General features: G+C 39.4%; 1 protein-coding gene across 1 annotated transcript in view; it reads right to left on the bottom strand.

Moving 5' to 3' along the window:
* Nucleotides 1–21,698, bottom strand: part of PTPRR (protein tyrosine phosphatase receptor type R) — a 141,173-nt gene that overhangs the window by 9,557 nt on the left and 109,918 nt on the right. Inside the window, 3 exon segments of the mRNA XM_039245606.1 lie at nt 9,147–9,260; nt 13,953–14,110; nt 16,111–16,221. Coding sequence (XP_039101537.1) covers nt 9,147–9,260; nt 13,953–14,110; nt 16,111–16,221 — 383 coding nt within the window.

Here is a 21,698-nt window from a genome sequence, read left to right as displayed (position 1 = left end):
CGCGTCGGGCTCTGTGCTGACTGCCAGCTCAGAGCCTGGAGCCTGTTTCAGTCTGTGACTCCCTCTCTCTCTGACCCTCCCCTGCTCACGCTGTCTCTCTCTCTCTCTCTCTCCTAGAAATAAATAAAAATATTAAATAAATAAATAAATAAATAAATAAAAATAAAGGGACAAATGTATTTCTTATACTTGATGTGTAAATGGCCCGTCACTATCTGATACTGTAAAACCCTGGTACACACAAGCCTGAATGAATCTTGCAGCAGGAGCTAAATATGGTAAAAGCTGGTTGGCTTGGCTTTAACAGCAACTAGAGTTCTCTAGATGGTATAGACACAACAATTTGGTAATATTTAAGGTTAGAAGATTTAAGCAAGATATGGAAGGTCTAACTAAACATGATTACATTGGGTTTAGTTTAGTGCCAATGTTATGGGTCCTTTTTTTCACCATAGCTTTTAAAAATTGTTGACCTATATATGTATGGTAACCTTCTAGTAACAGGAAAATGTGACTAAACAAAATCCCTTTTCATCATGCTGGCCAGTAGAAATTTCATTGTATTTATCATATTCAGATATGAATAATAATCTAAACTGAAACCATCAGAGATAAATGATTTTCCCTGGTTTATACAGCATCTAGTTCAGGGTCATCGTCAAAGGCAGGATTAGAATGCGAACGTCCTCTCAATCTGTGTTTAACCCAATTTAGTCTCCCACTCCAGAAAACAACAGTGTTTTGGAAGCCAAACAAATCCAGAATTTAGCCAATCTAATTAGAGCAAAACTGGAAGTTCAGTTCAGAATGTTAAAAAAAAAAAAAAAAAAAGACAGTCAAAATTTTTTATGTGACTTTGGATATATCATTCACTCCTTTTAGGTCTTGGATTCCCCCTGAAGAATGAGGGATTTGTACAATATTTGGCCACATATCTTTTAAACCATCCCCTTCCTAGTAGGTATGTGGCAAATGTTATGATTGTCTGTTACTGCCATTCCATTGTTCTCTACAGAGACAAAGGTTTAAAGACTCAAAGAACAAAATAGCTGAAAGGGGGTTTAGAGAGCCAGATGATCACTTCCCAATCACTGAATCCCAGGATGGAAAAGGCAACTGTTTGGAAGGGTCCTTGAATCCATCTGTGGATCTAGCACTATCACAGACCAAATAAATACACAGATGTATACATCGATAATTTTTAAATGCATGTAGGTGTTGTTTTGAGTCACAGAATGAAAATTAACTTATTAGCATTAAGGGCTTCAAAGTACAACTATCAAGCTGAAGTCCATGGAATATTTTACTCTAAAAAAGGGGGGTCTTCATATCAGAATAGGTTGGGGTGCTACTGATATGCCCATTTCTCCTTTTATGTAGACAGAGAGGCCTAGAGTGGACAAGGGGTCACACATGGAATTAAGGCACAGCCAGGATTAGTACTAAGCGTCTTGACCTCTGGTCCAGTGACCTCCAGCCCCTCATACTCTAGTGGCTGCCTGCTGCCTAGTCCCACCAGCCAGTGCTTGGTCCCAATTATCCAATACCTACTTCATCTTTTAATTAAAAATGAAAGCTATGGGAATGAAGGAATGATCCATGAATACATTTCTAAATAAAACACTTGTGGGTGCCTTGCACTGAATTTGAACTCCTACTTGGAAAAAAAAAGAAATCCTAATTTAGTTCAAAATATGCTCAAAAGTATTATTAAAAAGAGAATCACAGACTCATGAATCTGCAGCGAGAACTGTCGCATCTATTAATAGAAGTTGCCCTAAAGCCAATAAAAATAATATCTTGCCAGAGAATGTGGAATCCACCAAATGGCTTTGTCATCGTTGTTACAATGGAAATATCCATTCAGCATAACACTCATCTCTAAACCAGACCATTTGAATTTCTTGCTAAAATGCATACAGATTTCTGATCAGAGAACACATTGCCTGCATTTTTCATGTTGAATAACAATGATCAGGCATGATAATTTATCATCATCATCATCATCATCATCATCATCATCATTGGAGTCAGGTTTTTGATCATGCTCAATGCTTAAACTCTTGACTTATCAGTCATGGAAAAAGCCTATTTCAAGTATCTAAATCATTGCCTTTCTTCTTTGCTGTTGGCCATGCTCTGGACTTCCCATAAGTGGTAGGGGGTAAACTATTAAAAAAAAGATGCACAGTGCACAGCCTTGAATCACCAGTGGGTAGAGGTCATTGTCAAAGGGAGTAAGGAAGTAAAGGAAAAATCCTGTGGAGCTTGTATGCTGCAGTGTATAAAATATCAACCCCTTGATATATTGGCTCTGTCTTTTGTAGCCTTATTATACTCAGCTGGGTGCTCCTTTTTAATGGTCTCCACCCACGCTCAAATCCCTGTGCTACCTCCAGTCTTCTCTTCACCACCAAATGTCTTGAAAGAACAGTTCATATTTATTATTTACCACTTCTTTCAGTCTCATTTAGATGGGCTTTGAGGAGAGTTTTGTATGGTCAAATTAAATATGAAAGAGCTTAAAGGAAGTTAAGTGGGTTTCTGTGCTGGGGGACTTTCTAGATTCTTCAATTTTTTTTTTAAATATTTTTATTTATTTCTAGGAAAGAGAGAGAGAGAGACAGCATGAGCAGGGGAGGGTCAGAGAGAGAGGGAGACACAGACTCTGAAATAGGCTCCAGGCTCTGAGCTGGCTGTCAGCACAGAGCCCAACGCGGTGCTCGAACCCACAAACCGCGAGATCATGACCTAAGCGAAAGTCGGACGCTTAACCGACTAAGCCACCCAGGCGCCCCTATTCTTCAATGTTTTTATATACTGTGACTATCCATGTGAAGAGGGCTTCTAAGAAATATAGTATATAGCTCACATTTAATTGAGAGCCTATTTTATTTTATTTATTTATTTTTGCCTGCATACACTCTAAGAGGGTCTGGCACTTAGCAGGCACTCATAGTTTAATTTGGGATTAAACTGTGCCCTGAGAAACACAGTCCAGAAAAGTCTGTCAAGGAATCCATCTTTCTATGCCTAGGTGCCTGATGAATGTACAGTAGTAGGTGTTTAGTAAATGTTTCTTGAATAGATTCAGGAGCACCACTCTAAGCAGAGACCTTGGGTGCCTGCTCCATTGGACACAGGATTTGGGGACATCTACATTCATTCTAAAAACATCTCACCACAAGGTCAATTCAATGGGCTCATGAGCTCCTGGGTCACACTAGCCCCTGTCCCCATGCTGAGAAGAACCTTGCATTTGGGTTAATGCTCTGCTGTCACCATCTTGAAATATTTAATAATTAAAAAAAAAGCCTTGCACGTTCATATTGCATTGGTATTACTTGGGTAAGATCCTGGTAGCTGATCTTCCCAAGGAATCCCTTGTAAGAGCTCTTTTGCTTCCTTTTCATGTCCCTCACCTTCCCAGTGCCCACAGCTAGTCTTCTCCACTGCAGGGCCTCAGGTGTACCCAGCTTCTAGGGTCCTCTCTTCAATTCCCCTTCATCAACTAAGTTCCAAATGTATTCCTAATGGATGGAGTTATGTTCTCTCTAGCTACCTTACTCTAGCTGGAAAGGACAGATCACATTGTTTAGACGAAAGGGTTAATAGCTGACAGGTCATGATCTCAGTTCATGAGATCAAGCCCCATGTTGAGCTCTGCACTGAAAGTGCGGAGCCTACTTGGGAATCCCTCTCTCAGCCTCTCTCTCCATCTTTCCCCTGCTTGCACACTCTCTCCCACTCAAAATAAATAATTATTTTTTTAAAAAAAGAGCTAATAGGTGAGAAAGCAGCAGTGTCACTCTCACCTTCTTCTCCACATTCAGTGAACTTTAAAAAAGAATGATTCTTTTAACCAAAGGTTGGTTCTCTAATAGTGGTATTTCAGACATTCACCATACACAGGTATTTTAGGCATCTTCCATAGACAGATATTTTGGGATGAGACAACTTTTCTATGTTCCTCAAACTATATTCTTAAGGCAACTGCTGACAATATCACTATACCTCTTCATGAAACAGCTCTCATTCATACTAGACGTTGTTTTAAAAATTATGGTGCCACTTCTCTCTTTTTTTTTTTTAATTTGCAAAGCGTTATCAAAGAGGTATGTTTCTTGTCAAGCAGTTTTGCAATAAACATGTTCCGAAAGACTGGTTACTTTCATTTACAATGGTCATGCCTTTTGAGTTAGAAATCAGAAGTCCTGGGTTCCAAAGAGATCTATTTCTCCAGTTTCTTAGCTACATGATCTTGGGCAAGTTACTCGACATCTTGAATTCTTTGTCTCTTTTTTTAACAAGACAGGGCCAAGGAACACCTCTTTTCCTACGTTTGGGTTCATTTTGGGAGTTAAATGAGATGTGTGAGACGTGTTTTGAAGGCCATGGTGGAAAGGCCATGATCAAAGACTTCAAGTGTCAATAGTGGATTCTGGAATGTCTGAAGACAGTGTCAGAACTGAAGGCAAGGGTGACCACAGAGACTAGGGTTGAAGACAAGGTTTGAAGAACTGATAAACGATAAGCCACAGGAGCACAGGGCTGGGTGTTCAGCTTTTCTGGGGCCAGTTTTTCTTTTATTGGCATGAGTTAATTATATGGGCAATGGCAGCAATCACCTTCAAAGTGGAATTTTATTTTATTTATTTAAAACAATTAAGCTTCTTTCTTTCTTTCTTTCTTTCTTTCTTTCTTTCTTTCTTTCTTTCTTTCTTTCTTTCTTTTTTTCTTTCTTTCTTTCCTTCCTTCCTTCCTTCCTTCCTTCCTTCCTTCCTTCCTTCTTTCTTTCTNTTCCTTCCTTCCTTCCTTCCTTCCTTCCTTCCTTCCTTCCTTCTTTCTTTCTTTCTTTCTTTCTTTCTTTCTTTCTTTCTTTCTTTCTTTCTTTCTTTCTTTCTTTCTTTCTTTCTTTCAGAGGGAGTGAGCAGGCAAGGGGGAGAAAAAGAGGGGGAGAGAGAATGCGAAGTAGAACAGAGGTGTAGAGCCAGGCACGGGGCTCAAACTCATGAACCGTGAGATCATGACCTGAGCCAAAATCTAGAGTCATATACTTAACCAACTAAGTCACCCACGTGCCCTACCAACTGGAAGTTTAAAGACGAAGTATGGCAGGAAAAAAAAAATTAAAAACTGAAGCAAGTGGCAAGAAGCCTGGGGGAAAAGAAGTTGGATAGAGTGAAGGAAAGGAGGCAGGGTTTTTTTGTTTTGTTTTGTTTCATTTTTTGTTTTTGTCTTGCTTTTCATAATAACTAAGGAATTGCATAGCAGAAGGAAGAGAAGAAAAAGAAAATCTGTTTTGATCCTGTGCAGGCAGGCAGGCAGGCAAAGGAAAGACGTTTCAAGGAAGGTTTTAAAGAGAGGATCCATTTCATAAACCACAGAAGCAGCTGCTTAGAAAGAATGTGTGTAGAAGAGATGTTGATTAATGAATCTGTTAGAATGATTTCCAGACACATATTGGCAGTAATTCAAATGAAGGGGGTAGGGAGCCTTCGAATCAGTAGAGAAGCTTTGATATGTTTTGGAGATCCTATCAGCAATAAAAAGACAAGCCTTGTGGGGAGACCTTGGTGGTGATGGAAGGCCAAGGCTAAAGTTTCTGCCCGTTTGCTTTAGGAAGGAAGGAGCCGATAGAGGAGGCATTGTGATATGGTTTAAAAAATGTATTTGTGATTCCACTCAAAGCTAGAGGACTATTTGGTAGATTTGACAGGGGAATGTGACTGGGAAATGGAAACCAAGGTGGAGGTCAGGCTACAAAAGCAGGTGGGGGAGGTGGGAGATGGGAGGGTGAATAGGCAAGATTTAAAATAACAAAAGCCCCCAACAAGGAGCAAACCAAGCCCATTTTCCCCCAAAACTATTGCTCCAAAAAGGGTTCAGAGAGGGCGTGGGAGGTCAACTCTGTTCAGAGCCAGCCTAGATTCATGTAGGGGTCTGGCATTCACGGAGTTTCGGCTTGAGCTAGTAAGAGAGCAGGGTGCAGGGGTTTGCAGCGGAGTCCTTGAGGGATTTGGGGTCCCCAGCAGCAGGAGGCTTGTTTACGGAAGCACAAAGCAGGAGAGATCAAGGCCACTGTGGGAACAGCTCCAGGCTGTTCCAGTGCTATTCCCTACCCTCTGACGCAGGCCCCGCTTCTGGGTGAAGGTAGGTTCCAGAGTCTGGAGTGAAAAACTAGACTCTATTCCAGCTGGACAGACAGTACTGGATGGAAGGAGACTAAGGAAGCAATTGTAAAAGAAGGAGGAGAGATCAGTGGAGCTGATCTTATGTACAGAAAGAAAATATTTTTGGAAGCAGTTACATGTGGGGTGTGGAAAGGAAGTGGGAGGGGTAGAGAGAGCTTTAGAAACGTAAGCTAAGTGTTCTACTAAGTACGTCATGGATGTAATCTCATCTTTATACTACTGCAGCCCTGGGAGGGATATATTGTTACTTTTAGTTTATAGATGTCTGTTCAGGTTTCTCGCTGTATATATTGATAACAACAGTGGCTAACTGTGATTGCGTTTATTATGTGTCAGGAGCTTACAATCTTTTTTTAAAATATAATTTTCCTTAAAAATTTTTTTAATGTTTATTTATTTTTGAGTGAGAGACAAAGTGCAGGCAGGGAAGGGGCAGAGAAAGAGGGTGACACAGAATCTGAAACAGGCTCCAGGCTTTGAGCTGTCAGCACAGAGCCAGATGCAGGGCTTGAACCCACGAGACAAGATCACGACCTGAGCCAAAGTCGGACGCTCAACTGACGGAGCCACCTGGGTGCCCCACAACCTTACAATCTTACTCTTTCTTACTCCTTACAACAAGAGTAGATACAAGTAGGACTTCCATTTTCCAGAAGAGAAAACCCAGACAGGGGAAGGTCTCACAACTTGCCTAAAGCCGCACAACCAGAAAATGGGAGCAGTCACGATGCAAACCCAGGCAATCTGTTTCCAGAGGCCAGAATTTTAACCACTGTAATGACCAGTCTCTATTAAGCCAGTCAAAACTGAAAGAAAAAGAGATGGAAGATACACCTATAAGGACTTGGAAGCCATTGTTTAAGAAGAGATCAGAACAACAGGGATGGGGAAGGAAAACCTCATTTAGACAGAGGGATCTAAATGCTTAATTTTTAGAGATGGGAGAAACTATTGATAATTTTAATAATAATGAAGATAATAACAACACAGTGCACATTTATTGAAGGCTCACTATGTGACAGATCCTGCTCTAAATGATACATATATTTGAATTTTTAGAACAATCTTTTGTCTCTTTTATTAAAATCCAAAGACCTAGGACATAGTAGGTACTTAATAAATATTTGTCGAATGGATCTTTAAAGGTAACTGCACATTTAGGAGGACATAGAGCTCAAGTGCAAGAGGCTCTTCTCCCATGGCTCTCTTGTTTTCTTACTTCACAACAAATATCTCTGTCTGAAATTATCCTGTTTCTTTCTTTCCTTTTTCATTATCTATCTGTCTCTCTTTGCATTAGCATGTAAACTCTAGGAAAGCAAAGCTTCACTCATCTTGTTGTGCTATACTGATAGCATCTAGAATGATGCCTTGGGCATAGGAGGTAATTAATAAATATTTGCTGCATGAGTGATGGAAGAGAGCTCAGGAGTTCAGCCTTGCAGAACAACTCATTCCCACAATAGTACACTGAATTGCAGGGCAGATAGGCTGGCTGCCCACTTGCTGGTACAGCATCTTTTTCCGGGCCTGTTCTCAAAGAGCATCTGTATACTCTCTCCATCACTGGCTCAACTCTTTATTTAGCCGGGTAGGCTTAGTTGTGGAGCAAGGAAGAAGAAAACTTTCTTGTTCATTTTGTTTTCAACAGAGATAAACACAGATCATCACAAAGGCAATCAAATCATTGCTCTATAAAAACAGCGCTCCTGCCTCACACCCATTAGGATAGCTACCATTAGAAAAGGCAAAAAACTGGAGTGCCTGGGTGGCTCAGTCTTTTAAGCAGCCGACTTCAGCTCAGGTCATGATCTCACGGTTCGTGGGTTCGAGCCCCGCGTCGGGCTCTGAGCTGACAGTCTGCTTCAGATACTGTGTCTCCCTCTCTCTCTGACCCTCCCCTGCTCATGCTGTCTCTCTCTCTCTCTCTCTCTCTTTCTCTCTCTCGGAAATAAATAAAACATTTAAAAAAATTAAAAAAAGAGAAAAAGCAAAAAACAAAATAGAAAGTCATGAGCATTGGCAAAATGTATAGAATTTGGAACCTCTGTACTGTTGATAGAAATATAAATGGTGCAGCCACTGTGGAAAACAGTATGAGAGTTTCTCAAAAGATTACAAATAGAATTATTGCATGATCCAACAATCTCATTTCTGGGTATATATCTAAAAGGATCTCTACAATGGCCTGTACACCCATGTTCATAGCAGCATTATTCACAAGAGATAAAAGGTGGGGGCCACCAAGTATCCATCGATGGATGAATGGATAACCCATATACAGTGTATACATAAAATGGAATATTATTCAGCCTGAAAAATTAAGGAAATTCTGACACATGAATAAATCTTGAGGATGTTATGCTAAGTAATTTTACTGGGGGCAGGAGAGAATAGGAAGCTGTTGTTTAATGGGTACATTGTCTTGCCAGATGGAAAGATTTCTGGAGATTGGCGGCACAACAATGTGAATATACTCAACACCGCTAAATTGTACTGTTAAAAATGGTGAAGATCATCTATTTTGTTATGTGCATTTTTTCACATTAAAAAAAGTAGACTGAGAAAAAAGATGATATATGTCTCATTTTAAACACTCAAGATCCTGAAGTGAATGACTCAGTTCAGGCAAATGAAAATGCAGAGTAAATGAAGGGAGCCAGGGCGTAAGACAGGTGGGAACAGTTACCCTGTAAATACCTGTATTAGAGATGAGGAAGGACTGAGCATAAGCTTTCAGTTTTGGGCTCTTGATGGTCGGTGTTGCAAACAACACTTTCTTCAATGGCTTTTTAATGTAAGGTACACGTAAGCATTTTACACAAGTCTCTATAGAGACTGAAGACTTTGGAGCCTGTGATGTTTACCAGCTCAGGCTGATGGGATCACGTTGTGGCTGATGACGTTGTGTGTGAAGTGACATCTCTGTTGCACAGTCCAGCGGACACTCACCTGTCTACACGAAGCTGGCAGACAATGCTGAGTGCATCAACAACTCCTTCTTCTTTCAACTGTCGACAGCCGATGGATGTAGCAATAAAACACCCCGTTCTACCTATCCCTGCACTGAAAAGACAAAGAGTAAAAAGGTGGAGGAAAAGTAGAAACGATGAAATAGAGTTTATTATTTATTTATTTAATTTTAATTCTGATGTAATATTAGTCTCGGGGGTACAATATAGTGATTCAACACTTGTTGAATGTTGAATTCAACATCTGTCACCCAGTGCTCATCACAACAAGTGCACTCCTAGATCATCACCGATTTCACCCATCCCGTCACTCACCTCCCCAAGATAAAAGACATTCTTTTTTTTTTTTAATGTTTATTTGTTATTGAGACAGAGAGAAGCAGAGAATAGTGGGGGAGGGGCAGAGAGAGAGGGAGACACAGAATCCGAAGCAGGCTCCAGGCTTTGAGCTGTCAGCACAGAGCCCGATGTAGGGATGTAGGGCTCAGACCCATGAACTATGAGATCATGACTTGAGCCAAAGTTGACTGAAGTTGACTCATAACCTACTGAGCCACCCAGGTGCCCCAAAGACATTCTTTTAAAAGGGAATTTAAATCTGAAACAGCAGCCAAGATTAGTAAAAGGAGCGACAGCAGCTCTCAGGCTGAGGTTACTAACCTGGCCTGGTGCAGTGCTTAAACTGCTTCTGATCATTGAATTATATGTTGTGCGTGTGTGTGTGTGGGTGGGGGGGCATGAGGAGAATACTGAAAAAGGCACTGTAATTATTCTACAAAGAATAATTAGGACCTGAATTTAAATAAGGTATAGGCACTAGAAAGGAGAAGAAAGACTTAGACACAAACATGAATCTAGGGGATGGGACGAAAGGTAGCACCAATGAGACAAAGGGAAAATTCGAGAAGAGGGGATGATTTGGAGGTGGTGAGGAGTTCCTTCTTAGATAGGCTGATGTTGAAGATTCTAGTGAATAACTGAAGAGTCAATTCAGTTTGGGAGAAGCCTGTGGCCAGAGGTACATATTTCTGAGTCATTTATGTCCAGGTGATAGTTGAATAGAAACACTATACATCCATGAGGGGTTGTCCATTCATCTGCCTCAGATGGTAAGCCATCAACCTGACAAGCCCTTTAACTCTCTTTCCCCATCGCTCTTCTCTCTTCCTCTCTACCCCCTCAGCAATTTCTACCACTAATAGTCTTCATGCAAATTTCTCTCAAATTTACATCTAAATTCCCTAAGTTTCTCCTAAACTCTAGATTAGCATTCCATTTTTTAGCTGGAACTCTTGATGTTACTATTTTGCACTGGCTTTGGTTCAGTGTGTCTAAATTCAATGTATCTAAAACAGAATTAATTCTCTTTTCCCTCAATGGTGTTACCAGTTAGCCACAAGTTTTCCAGCCTAGAAATCTTGGATCCATCTTCAACATTTCTCCTCTCTCACCTCCCACATCCAATCTGTTACCAATTCTTATATTTTCCACCTCTACTGAGACTTTTGGGATCCATGCTTTCCTTTCTATAAACTGTGCTCACGTTTTCGACATCTCCTTACTTCATCGTTAGCAATGATCTCATTATGGTTGCCAAGTCTCGAGTCTCTTCCTGGACTAATTCACGATACACACAGCTGCTAGGTTCATCTTTCTAAAATGGGGATTTTAGATCATATTACTCTCTACTCAAAAACTGTAGATGCCTTCCAGTAGTTACAGACAGTGTCTGAGCTCCCTATCACGATATTCATGACCTTGCATAATATGAATGTGACTAACTTTCAAGCTTTAGGTCTTTTTACTGTTCTCTTTGTACCTTTTGTGCAATTTTTTTTTTCATTTACATGAATCATTGCAAAACATGGCTTCTATTTTCCGATGTTCCTCTCTGTGTTAATGATATTCCTTTGGTCAGAAATGGTCTCCTCACCACCTTTCAAAATCACACACATTGGTCATTTTTTAAGATCCTGTTCAACATTACCCCAACTCTTAGAGGCTTTCTTCAGTCCTCATGGTTTGAGTGAATAGTTCTCTTCCTGGCACTCAAGTAACATTTATTTCTTTCTCATATGTGGCACTTGTTTCCTGTTGAATGTGAGAGTGCAGAGGAATTCAGAAGTGAAGGAGGTTCCTTTTAGTTGAAGAGTCTGTAAAGAGTTTGTTTCACTAAAGAGATAGGATTTGAACTGGATCCTATGAATGGTGGGCATTTTGCTTATCATGAATGAGAGAGAATATTCCATATACGAGAATGGAAAGAATTGCTGCAGAACAGGATATATGATGTACAATAGTAAGTAGACTAGCTTGGCCTGAAGAGAAAGTTATTTTAGAGAAATAGTGAGAAACAAGACTGGGCAGACATACTGGAGCCTGATGAAGGAGCTTGGGACAAGCTGAAGGCAAAGTACAGGCTAATAGCAATCCCCACCCCCCACCCCAGGTAGAATATGTGTGATATTCTTCAGAATAACCTCAGCCACTCCTGGCTACCCAAGAACAAAGGAAAGGGGTTTAAGTGCTTGCCATGTTAATGTGGGAAACTAAGGCAAATGAAAAATTAAATTCCCTTACTGCCTACAGCCCATTGACACGTCCTTGAAACCAGCAGAGTGACCTCCCTCTAGGAGCTCAGCTGCCTCAGATGATGACACTTTGCTAGAAGCAAAAGGGAATCTTAGCTTAACATTATCCCAACCTAGGATCCTGGAAGTCTACTTCAACACATAGAAATTCCTTTAGAACCTTCTTTTATTTCAACTCCCCCAAGATATATGCTGGCAATCATATTCTAAGCTTATGGCCCCCTGATTACATCTGAAGGGTCTCGTGACTGAGGTTTGATTAAATGGTAATAAATGGCATTTCTCTAGCAACAGCTAGCCCCTCAAGGTCCTGGAAACCTTGCTTCCAAAATATCTTAGAGACTTACTCTATCCCTGACCCCCTCCCAACCTGAGGGTATATATAATGAGTTACCCGTCATGACCCATGCAGCTCTTCTGCCCACAGTGGCAGCCCGTGCTTTAATAAAGTCACCTTTTTGCACCAGAGATGTCTCAAGGATTCTTTCTTGGCCGTCAACTCTGGACCACCTCACCATCACCCCAAGGCTTCATCAGAGCCTATAAAGGATCTTACATGGCAAGCTAAGACATTTGAACTTCATCTGCTAAAACAGTGATGCTTTGCTTTGTGTTTTGTTTTGGTTTTGAGAATTTGATAAAAACTGTGGACTTTCACTCCCCAGAAAAACTCACATAACTTTATGCACTCCAATTTGCTAAAGTAATTTCAAAGAGTTCACTGACCCCTGTAGTTCATCCATAGATCCAGAATTAATAAAACCCAAGAGAAGTGGGTGGGTAGGTTATGCTGGGGGTGGAACATAGGGAAGTGGGGTGTGTTTGTGCAATTAGTTGACTACTTCTAAAATACATGTATGAGGTCACTAGGGCCTGAACTTGAGTGGTTGGACAGGAAGTGATGATTATGGGAGAAGCTTTGAAGGGAAAACCAATCTGGTGACTGATTAGATACTGAGGCTAGAGTTGAGAGAAGGGCCAAAGATAACTGTCAACATTAGATACTGAGTGCCTGGAACAAAAACCTGGTCTTATTCTTAGAAATAGTCATCAGAAGGGGAGCTGGTTTTATAGGGGAAATGGCTAGTTCATTTTAGATATCCTGAGTGTTTTATGATTTTGGGTGGGGGACAGTTCCAGCCCTAAAACATGACCAATTAGGCTGTCTTTCTTCACTCCTAAGGGAAGTTTAGGGTAAGGCCTAATGCTAGAAACTGGATAATGACTCCTTTGGATAAACAGATATAGAGTAAATTTCATTCTTAATTAAACTACAAAGGCTCAACAAAGAAGGAGATTAAAGTTGTAATTTAAAATAATTATAATTTTATTTATTAATAATATCATCAAAAGCTATCTTGCAAGGCTTATGAAGTTAAACAAAGAAACTTAAATTATTTTGACCAAGTATGAAGAATAAATGGCTGGTTATAGAAATAACTTTAAAATTATTTGCTTTTGCTTGGGCACACTAACAGGAAAGGCTGGGGAATGGGGAATCAGTTATGAGAGTTATGAGTTATCAGTTATGAGAGGAGAGCTTCAAGCTAGACGTTAGCGAAGGGAACCACCATAGACATCTGTTGCTTTTCTTGGCCTACCTCCAATACCTTACCCTCCAATACACTATGTTCTGGCAACAACACTTGATTCTCCTTTTGGTGAACTAACCCTTGCTCTTTCCCCACTTCATAAATTTGTTTCCATCTGGTTTTTTTTTCTTTACGAAATAGCTTTAAAAATAGTGAACTAGTTTTCACCAAGTTTGACATAATAATAAATGTATCAAGATACAACTCAAGTAGGGTTCAGTGCCATCTTGAAACAACAAAAAAGCCATTAATAATCTTTAAAAATGGGTCATGCCTAGTGTACCTGAGGCTGACGACATGAAAGAAACCGATATATGTTTCAAGGTAGAGGCCTGAATAACGTCTCCTATTCCTTGAATCATTTATTTAGAAGTGATATTTTCTCTGCTGTGTAATTGTTTGACTAAATGCTCTAGAATGCTGCTTCATTTCTGGAAAGTATCATCTTGATCCAGACTCCAATATAGAGAAGTTAACCAATTTCAATAAATATGTAGTTTACCAATGAAGTCACACCAGGAAGCACAACACACCTTCTACCTGTTTGATGACTTTAGAGAGGCTAGACAGTTGCTTAGGCAGAAAGGACAGGTTATCCCTTACCTGCAGTGGACGACCACGGGCCCTCGGCCCATGGCAGCAATTCTGTCTTCTTCCACATCCAGCATCAGCTGTAGAAGGGGCTGGGCGCTGTCTGGAGTCTTGTGATCCGGCCATGAGGTGTACCAGTAATGCTTCACATGCTGGGTGTGACTTCCTTGCTGAAAATAGCAATAGCCACCAAATGCCTCATTTACTTGTGGAACTAAAAGTCATCCAAACCACAATACTGAATGCCTTCTATCACTCCCAGCTTGCTGGCAACTTACCTATGTTTGGGTGGAAAAAAAAGATCTAGGAGATTTCTGAAGAGTACCCTTCCACCTTGAGAAAACTTTACTATAAATAGGCTGACGTCAAAGTTTGACAGTCTTGAGAAATAGATATTTAAAATAGAAAATGCATATGAAACATATGCTGTATAGATGCTTGTAATTTGTTATAATAAACACAATGGTAGATGCGAAGGAAGCCAGGAGGGAATTTGAGTGGATTGTGTTTCCTGCTCTTTGAACATACTTGACAAGGGATGATAAACATATTAACCCTCATAGGAACACTTACCCTTACATTCGGCCCTACATTTGAATTTCTACATTCATCCCAAGTTGCAGTTTTTAACAGCAGTGAGGAGTCCCAGTAATAAGGAGCGAGAAGGGGTCACTAGATTAGAGTGAGTGGGGGAGGGTCCACACACATCATCTCAAAACCCAAAGCCTGGCTGGGGACTTGGCATGGAATAGGTACTCCAGGAAATTCCCATCTCGAACTTCCTTCTAAAAATCCTCAGTGTAGGGACGCCTGGGTGGCTTAGTCTGTTAAGTGTCCAACTCTTAATTTTGTCTCAGGTTATGATCTCACAGTTGTGAGATCGAGCCCCTCGTCAGGCTCTGTGGTGACCGTGCAGAGCCTCCTGGGGATTCTCTATCTTCCTCTCTCTCTGCCCCTCCACTTCCTCTCCTCTGTCTCAAAATAAGTAAATAAATTTTTAAAAAATGAAACAAAACAAAAAAACCCTTCGGTGTAGCTTGGCTTCTACTCTCTCTGTGTGATGATTCTGTTCCAGTAGGGAGGCTCTAGATAGGATTGAAATCTTTGAGAGGATTATTCTCTAGAAGCAAAAACAATGCCATGGCAACGTTCCTCAGCATCTGCTGCCCATAATTTAAATAAGATAACTTTTCTATGACATAATCTGGTCTGGGGAAAGTCCCCATAAATTACTGTAACTTTGAGTTTGGGAAGATATCGTCAACTTGCCTTGCTTCCCACAGCCACCCACAAGCACAGATTTTTTTCTTTCAGCTTCCAGGCTGTACTAAAAGCAGCTTAGAGCAAAGTGACATTTTAAAAAAAAAGGCAGGGGCACCTGGGTGGCTCAGTCGGTCAAGTGTCTGCCTTCAGCTCAGGTCATGATCTCACAGTTCGTGGATTTGAGCCATCAGGCTCTGTACTCACAGCTCAGAGCCTGGAGCCTGCTTTGGATTCTGTGTCTTCCTCTCTCTCTGTCCCTCCCCCACTCACACTCTGTCTCTGTCTCTCAAAAAATAAATAAAGGTTAAAAAAATAAGAAAAAAAATCAAATGGTGGTAAAGTCTCCAGTGCAAGCCTTTAAAGGCATTTGAAATATTAAATCAAGGATGTTTTATTTATAGAGATTAGGAGATCACAACATTCTACTCAGTGAATTTCTTTAATGCCTACTTACGTTAACTTAATTTTTCCATATACTAAGAGTAGCTGACAACAAAGAAGAAATACATGAGGAATGATCATAATTTCTCTTTGATTTTGACATTGTTAAAAATTTTTTAAAGACTATCTTAAAAAAAATCTTTTTTTTGACATTTTATTTTATTCTTTGAGAGACAGAGACAGAGCACAAGCAGGGTAGGGACAGAGAGAGAGGGAGACACAGAATCCGAACCAGGCTCTAGGCTCTGAGCTGTCAGCACAGGGCCCGATGTAGGGTTCGAACCCACAAGCAGTGAGATCATGACCTGATGTCGGATGCTCAACCGACTGAGCCTCCTGGGTGCCCTGATATTATTAAAATTTTAATTTGAATCTGCAGTACTTATTAAGGTAAATAATTTCAGAGTAGAAATGTAATCCTCTCATATCATCTACTTAGTAGATAGCTACAGCTACATAATCTTACCTTTAAGACAAGGTTTCGAACGGTGTAGTTATCACATTCATTAACATTGATAACCAGAACCTCAACTTTCCCATAAATTCCTCTCTTTTCTGGCCAATATAACACACATTTCTGGAGGAGGAGAAAAAAAGAACACAACAGATATTAATGATTTCACTGGTCTTAGGGTACTTTTCATTCAAGCATCTCAAGAGTTTTTATTTAATTAAATAAAAAAATCAAGTATCAGTTTCATAAGGCTGATGTACTAAAACTCAGTGAGTTGTACATTTAAACAGGTGATTTATGGTATGCAAATTATATCTCAATAAAATTTTAAAAAGAAAGTATCAGTTTTTACACGTGCCTGTCAAACACTATTGCTAATAATCCCATACAAAAATAAGGGCAAAATTTCCCAAAACTCCACATAAAAATTAAGAACTAAATTGAGAAATTAAGAATTAAGAAATTAAGATCCAAATATTAGACTTTATCACGTGATGACTTGACATAAAAGGAATGCTCTTTCACAATGACTGAGCCAAGTCAAATTTTCCTGCTGCATGAAGTTCAAGTGTCTCATAAGAGTATCTGTAATGTTTCAGATGCCACAGAATGAGATCTCTCTAGTATGTAAAGGGAATGTAATGATCATTAATACATCTATGGCATTATATTTTCCAGGATCAATGGTCTTTTCCCATATAGGGTACTAAATGTGTAACAAAATTATTAAAAATTTTTTATAATAGATCCTCTTTGAAAGTTTTAATAAGAATAATAATAATTGTATCACAACCAAGGCAATATAATATGGTATTTAAGGTGCAAGCTTTGGAGCCAGAGGACCTGGGTCCAAATTTTGGTTTCACCACTTATTATTAGCTGTGAATCTGTAAGACAGATAATGTAATGTCTCTGGCCTCAGTTTCCTCATCATTTAATACATGAAAAGCACTTCAGACAAAGCCAGACATATAGTAAGCATTGAAAACACATTGTTCTTATTATGGTTGCTCTATTTTTAGGTTTTTGATCTAACTGATTCAATCATTACTTAATTATACATTAGGTAAAGCAGTAAATATTGCATTATTATGAAATTCAAGCTCCATTAAAAGAAAACTACAAAATAAGATTCAAGCACACATATAGACCCTTATTATTTAGTATCTTGCCTTTTAAACATCTGCCAAAAAAAAAAAAAAACCCTATGAATTTTACCACACATTTCAATGATTAAGAATGTAAAGTGTGAATGCTGCTGTTTTATTTTAAGTGCCTGGAGAGGCAATGTTCATTTTAGAAATACTGTTTAAGTAGACCTTATAATTTTCTTGCAAACACACATGCCCATTTATAGAGAAATTTCTTCACTAGTTGCCCTCAGTCAGTCAGACCTTTTAGTACTCAGGATACTTGTTTCTTTACATCTATGTCAAAGGCATAGGACCTTACATGAAAAAAATTAAGAACTTATAGATTCAAAAGAGCAGCAAAAGAAAGAATCACAGATTTATAGAACTACAGGAAAAGACATGTACATTATCAGAAACACATATCGGGTATTTTATCTTGTTAAGTACTAGCCAAGCCAGGTTGGAAGTCACTTGGCCTGCTGGAATCACCGTTTCTTTCATCCATTATAATAAAAACACATTTGCATCCTCTACATTCTGGTCCTTTTCCAAACAAAGTAAATCATTTTCACCTCTATTTACATGCCACCCCACACCCAAGACCGGCAGGCAATCAGGCTGAAGGCATACTCTGGCTGAAACAACATTCACATCAAGAAAAGAAATCTTTTAAAAATAAAGCAATGTATTCCTCTCCTCATTTCCTAGTGCCAAGTGTCTGAAATTTCCCAGGTTTGTTAAAGAGAAGCATACTAACCAATTTGCCTGGTTTCTTTCAATGAAGCTTCAATTATTTCGCTGTAAGACCCGAGCTATTGTGTACCTTAAAACCCATGCCTCCTGGATGCGTCCAAGAAGAGTGACAAAGAATCTTGAAAAAAGTACTGAACAAAGCAAGAGGCATTCAGCGGTCCAGCGGTCTGGCATACGTGTCCCATTGTCCACGATGAGACCTGAGCAGCAGGCCCCTCTTTGGGAAGGTGGCTCTTGAAACCCGTAGGAAAAAGCTGCAAACCAGGAGCTCAAAGCCTGTACCCTGACTCTTAACAATACTTGAACAGGCTTGTGCACCTACTTGATAAATGGAAGCGGTGCTTGCTTCTCTCTCAAGCTTGCCGGGGCCCTCTTGGATGTTTTTCTTGACTCTTTACCAAAAATTCAATTGGCAGTCAGCTCCCACTAGACAATGCAATGTGACTTGTTCATTCAAACAACCCTTAATTAGCATCCCATCTCCTTTCTGAGATACAATAGCTTATTTTTACGCACTGAATACATTTTTCCCCCTTTTAGGAGAACAGAGAAAAAGAGACCAGATAAGTGTGGGTTCTTTTTGAATATGAGGTGGGGGAGAGCTGCAAATGTAGTTGTTTAAAGAGCAGAAGGTCATGTTCAGATTATTTTTGTGCACAGCTTTTTAGGGTTTCTTTATTGTGGGGCTAACAATGATATGAAAGAGGCAGAAAATGCAAGGAAGGAAAATGCTCTCTTACAGATAATACTGTGAAACCACACTAATTGTAGGTAATTCAGAAGGGCATGCTATCTCGCAGAATATAACCCCAAATTATCACTATTCTTTGCTAACTGGGCTGAGCCTTTCAGTGAAATTATCTGTGAATTCCAAGAACCCATGATTTGGAGGAAAAAGAGGTTTTCAGAGGCTCATGTATCTCTTGTACAAACAAGTGATTAGTGAACGCCTGACTGTAAAGATTCTGGACGTAACCATCTCTTCATAATCAGTGGTTTAGAGCAAAAGTAGAATGCAGTGTAAAGCAATGCAAATTCCTATATTTTTATGACTTTTTTTTTCCTTTGACCCTCTCTCTCACTCCCACCACATTAGGGCTCTTTGCATATAAAGAGTAAGGAGGTCTAGCTAGTCATTTAGTTTCCTGGAAAAAAAATCTATTTTTAAGTTACTTTCTTTTAAAATTCTATGTATTTAAAATAAAAAAGATTTTGCTCTCTGAGCTAAAAACACATATCACACAGACAGTGGTTCTAAATAAGTAAAAAGAAGATGCTCAGGTTCATCTGGGTTGCATTAGCATGTGAGAGGTATAGGATGGGTCAGATTGCCTACAGTTATTGTCGTCACTTTCATTCCTGGCTTTCCAACTAAATATTATCAACACAGGTGCAGCAATTTTAGATTAAAAGTACCTTCACCAGCATATCACTTCATCCCTGCCACAATCATTTGAATTTGGTAGAACAGGTTAAGTATTACTATTATTATTATTTATCATCTTATAGCAGAGGAAACAGAAGCTCAGGTATTTTGGTAGGGGGCACTGAGAAAATTCCTTTGGGAGCTAAAACTCTCAGAAATAAATATCATTTTAAAAATCACACTTTCTATCTTTAACATCCACTGTCATCCAACCAACCCTACTTTACCACGGCATTAACCAGCGGCTTTCCTTCTCTCTGTGAAATAGGCTGGTGCTCATGCGCCACACGGTTCTTGGGCCAGTCTCTGACTAAGCCCAGTACCTCTATTACTATCTGCTGAGCTTTACATGTTCACTGAGGTATACTTACATCCAAACCTCCTTATGGTAGGTGGAGTCATTATTGAAGCCCCGTAATTTAATTTTACAGAAATTAATGAAACATGAAGGTGCAAAGAGAAAGGGAGTTGTTCTAGGAAATAATTGTATGTTAAACAAGTTTTTCATTGGATAAAAAAAAGGACTCAGTAAAGAAAACCACAGTCAAATCAGGTACAGGAGACAATTGTAAAAATTAGTGCAAAGTTTGAATCTGTGCAGGATCCTGCATTCATAAGTCCTTTACAAATTTTTCTGCGTTCTCTCTCATTAAAAAAAAAAAACCTGAAATGGGCATTTTTGATGATATATAAAGGCCATGATTTCCATAAGCCATATGATCTAGAACTCCAACTTCAGACCAACAGTAATAGAACAAAACGAATCTCATAAAGAAAATGAACAAATTTTAGTGTGAAAAAATGTACATGTCTTAAGATAAAATAAAGCATTAGAGTTTTTTGGTTGCTGTTTTTGTGATTTTTCCACTCTAACTTTTTTGACTAATAGTGTCAAATAAGACGGATTCTAACTATAGTTAGTAGCAAAGCAAGCTAAGACGAGTAAATAAAACCTAGCAAAATAACAATTAAGGTGCAATTATATTTGGAATATAAGCATGTTTGAAAGGACAGGTGAGTGATTTTGCTTGAGAGCTGTCACTTTCTGAATTTCAGGCCACCCTTAACTGCTTTGGCAGTATAAGCATCAGACGGCTGGTCATGTAGGAAATGGGAATGAGAGATTAGGCTTCCTGGCATGGCTGGGCAGTGCTAGGCCAGGCTGCCTCTCTAGATATCATAATAGCTAGTTCTGGTCCTCCCGGAAAGCTGAAAGCTGGTCAGCTGGACTCCACTGTCTACATGCCAGGTTGGCCTTCAACATTACCTTCCTTGACCTCCTCTGGACAGACACTCAGGTTCTGAGACTCAGTTTGCTTGTTTCTTTTCATTCTTGGTACAGGCATAGCTCGTTTTACTGAGCTTCGCTTTCTGTGCTTTGCAGATACTGCATTTTTCACAAATTGAAGGTTTGTGGCAAACCTGCTTGGAAGAAGTCTGTAGGCACAATTTTTCCCAACAGCTTTTGCTTATTTCATGTCTGGTCACATTTTGTTAATTCCCACACATTTCAAACTTTTTCATTATTATTACATTTGTCACGGTGATCTGTGATCAGTGATCTTTGATGTTACTATCGTAATTGTTTTAGGGTCGTACCAACTGTACCTACCTAAGACCACAAACTTAATTGATACATAGGTGTGTTCTGACTGCTCCACTGACTGATCATTCCCTGGCTCTGTCCCCCTCCTGGGGTCTCCCTATTGATTGAGACACAACAATACTGCAATTAGGCCCAGTAATAACCCTCCAGTGGCCTCTACGTGTTCAAGTGAAAGGAAGAGTTACATGTTTCTCACTTTCAATCAAAATCTATTAATGATTAAGCTTAGTGAGGAAGGTATGTCAAAAGTTGAGATAGGCTGAAAGCTAGATCTCTTGTGCCAGTTTGCTAAGTTGTGAATGGAAACGAAAAGTTCTTCAAGGAAATTAAAATTGCCACATCAGTGAACACATAAATGGTAACAGTGAGAAACAGCTTATTGATGATGAAAATATTGGGATTATTGAATAAGAGCTTGGCAATTATTTATTTATTTATTAGAAAGTAGTAAGGCTCATGAAAATATAAAGCCTGGGAATTTCTAAAGATAATGCTACCTTCATTTTTTTTGGAGGAAATGATTTTTGTCTATTCCAAACAATGATGCTGAACACAATTGAAAGTTGGCACATTTTTGGTAAACAGCATTTTCCTGGTAGTGTGAAGTTTACTGCATATTTCTGTTTGAGCCAGAATTCTCCATATCATTTTGATCTGCAAAGCATCAAAGTTTCCTCCATAG

Source organism: Hyaena hyaena, unplaced genomic scaffold, assembly GCF_003009895.1.
Source record: "Hyaena hyaena isolate Hyena2069 unplaced genomic scaffold, ASM300989v1 scaffold_262, whole genome shotgun sequence".
In the NCBI taxonomy this organism is placed as follows: domain Eukaryota; kingdom Metazoa; phylum Chordata; class Mammalia; order Carnivora; family Hyaenidae; genus Hyaena; species Hyaena hyaena.
The sequence above is the reverse complement of the archived record's forward strand: the minus strand, read 5'-3'. Positions and strand labels throughout refer to the sequence as shown.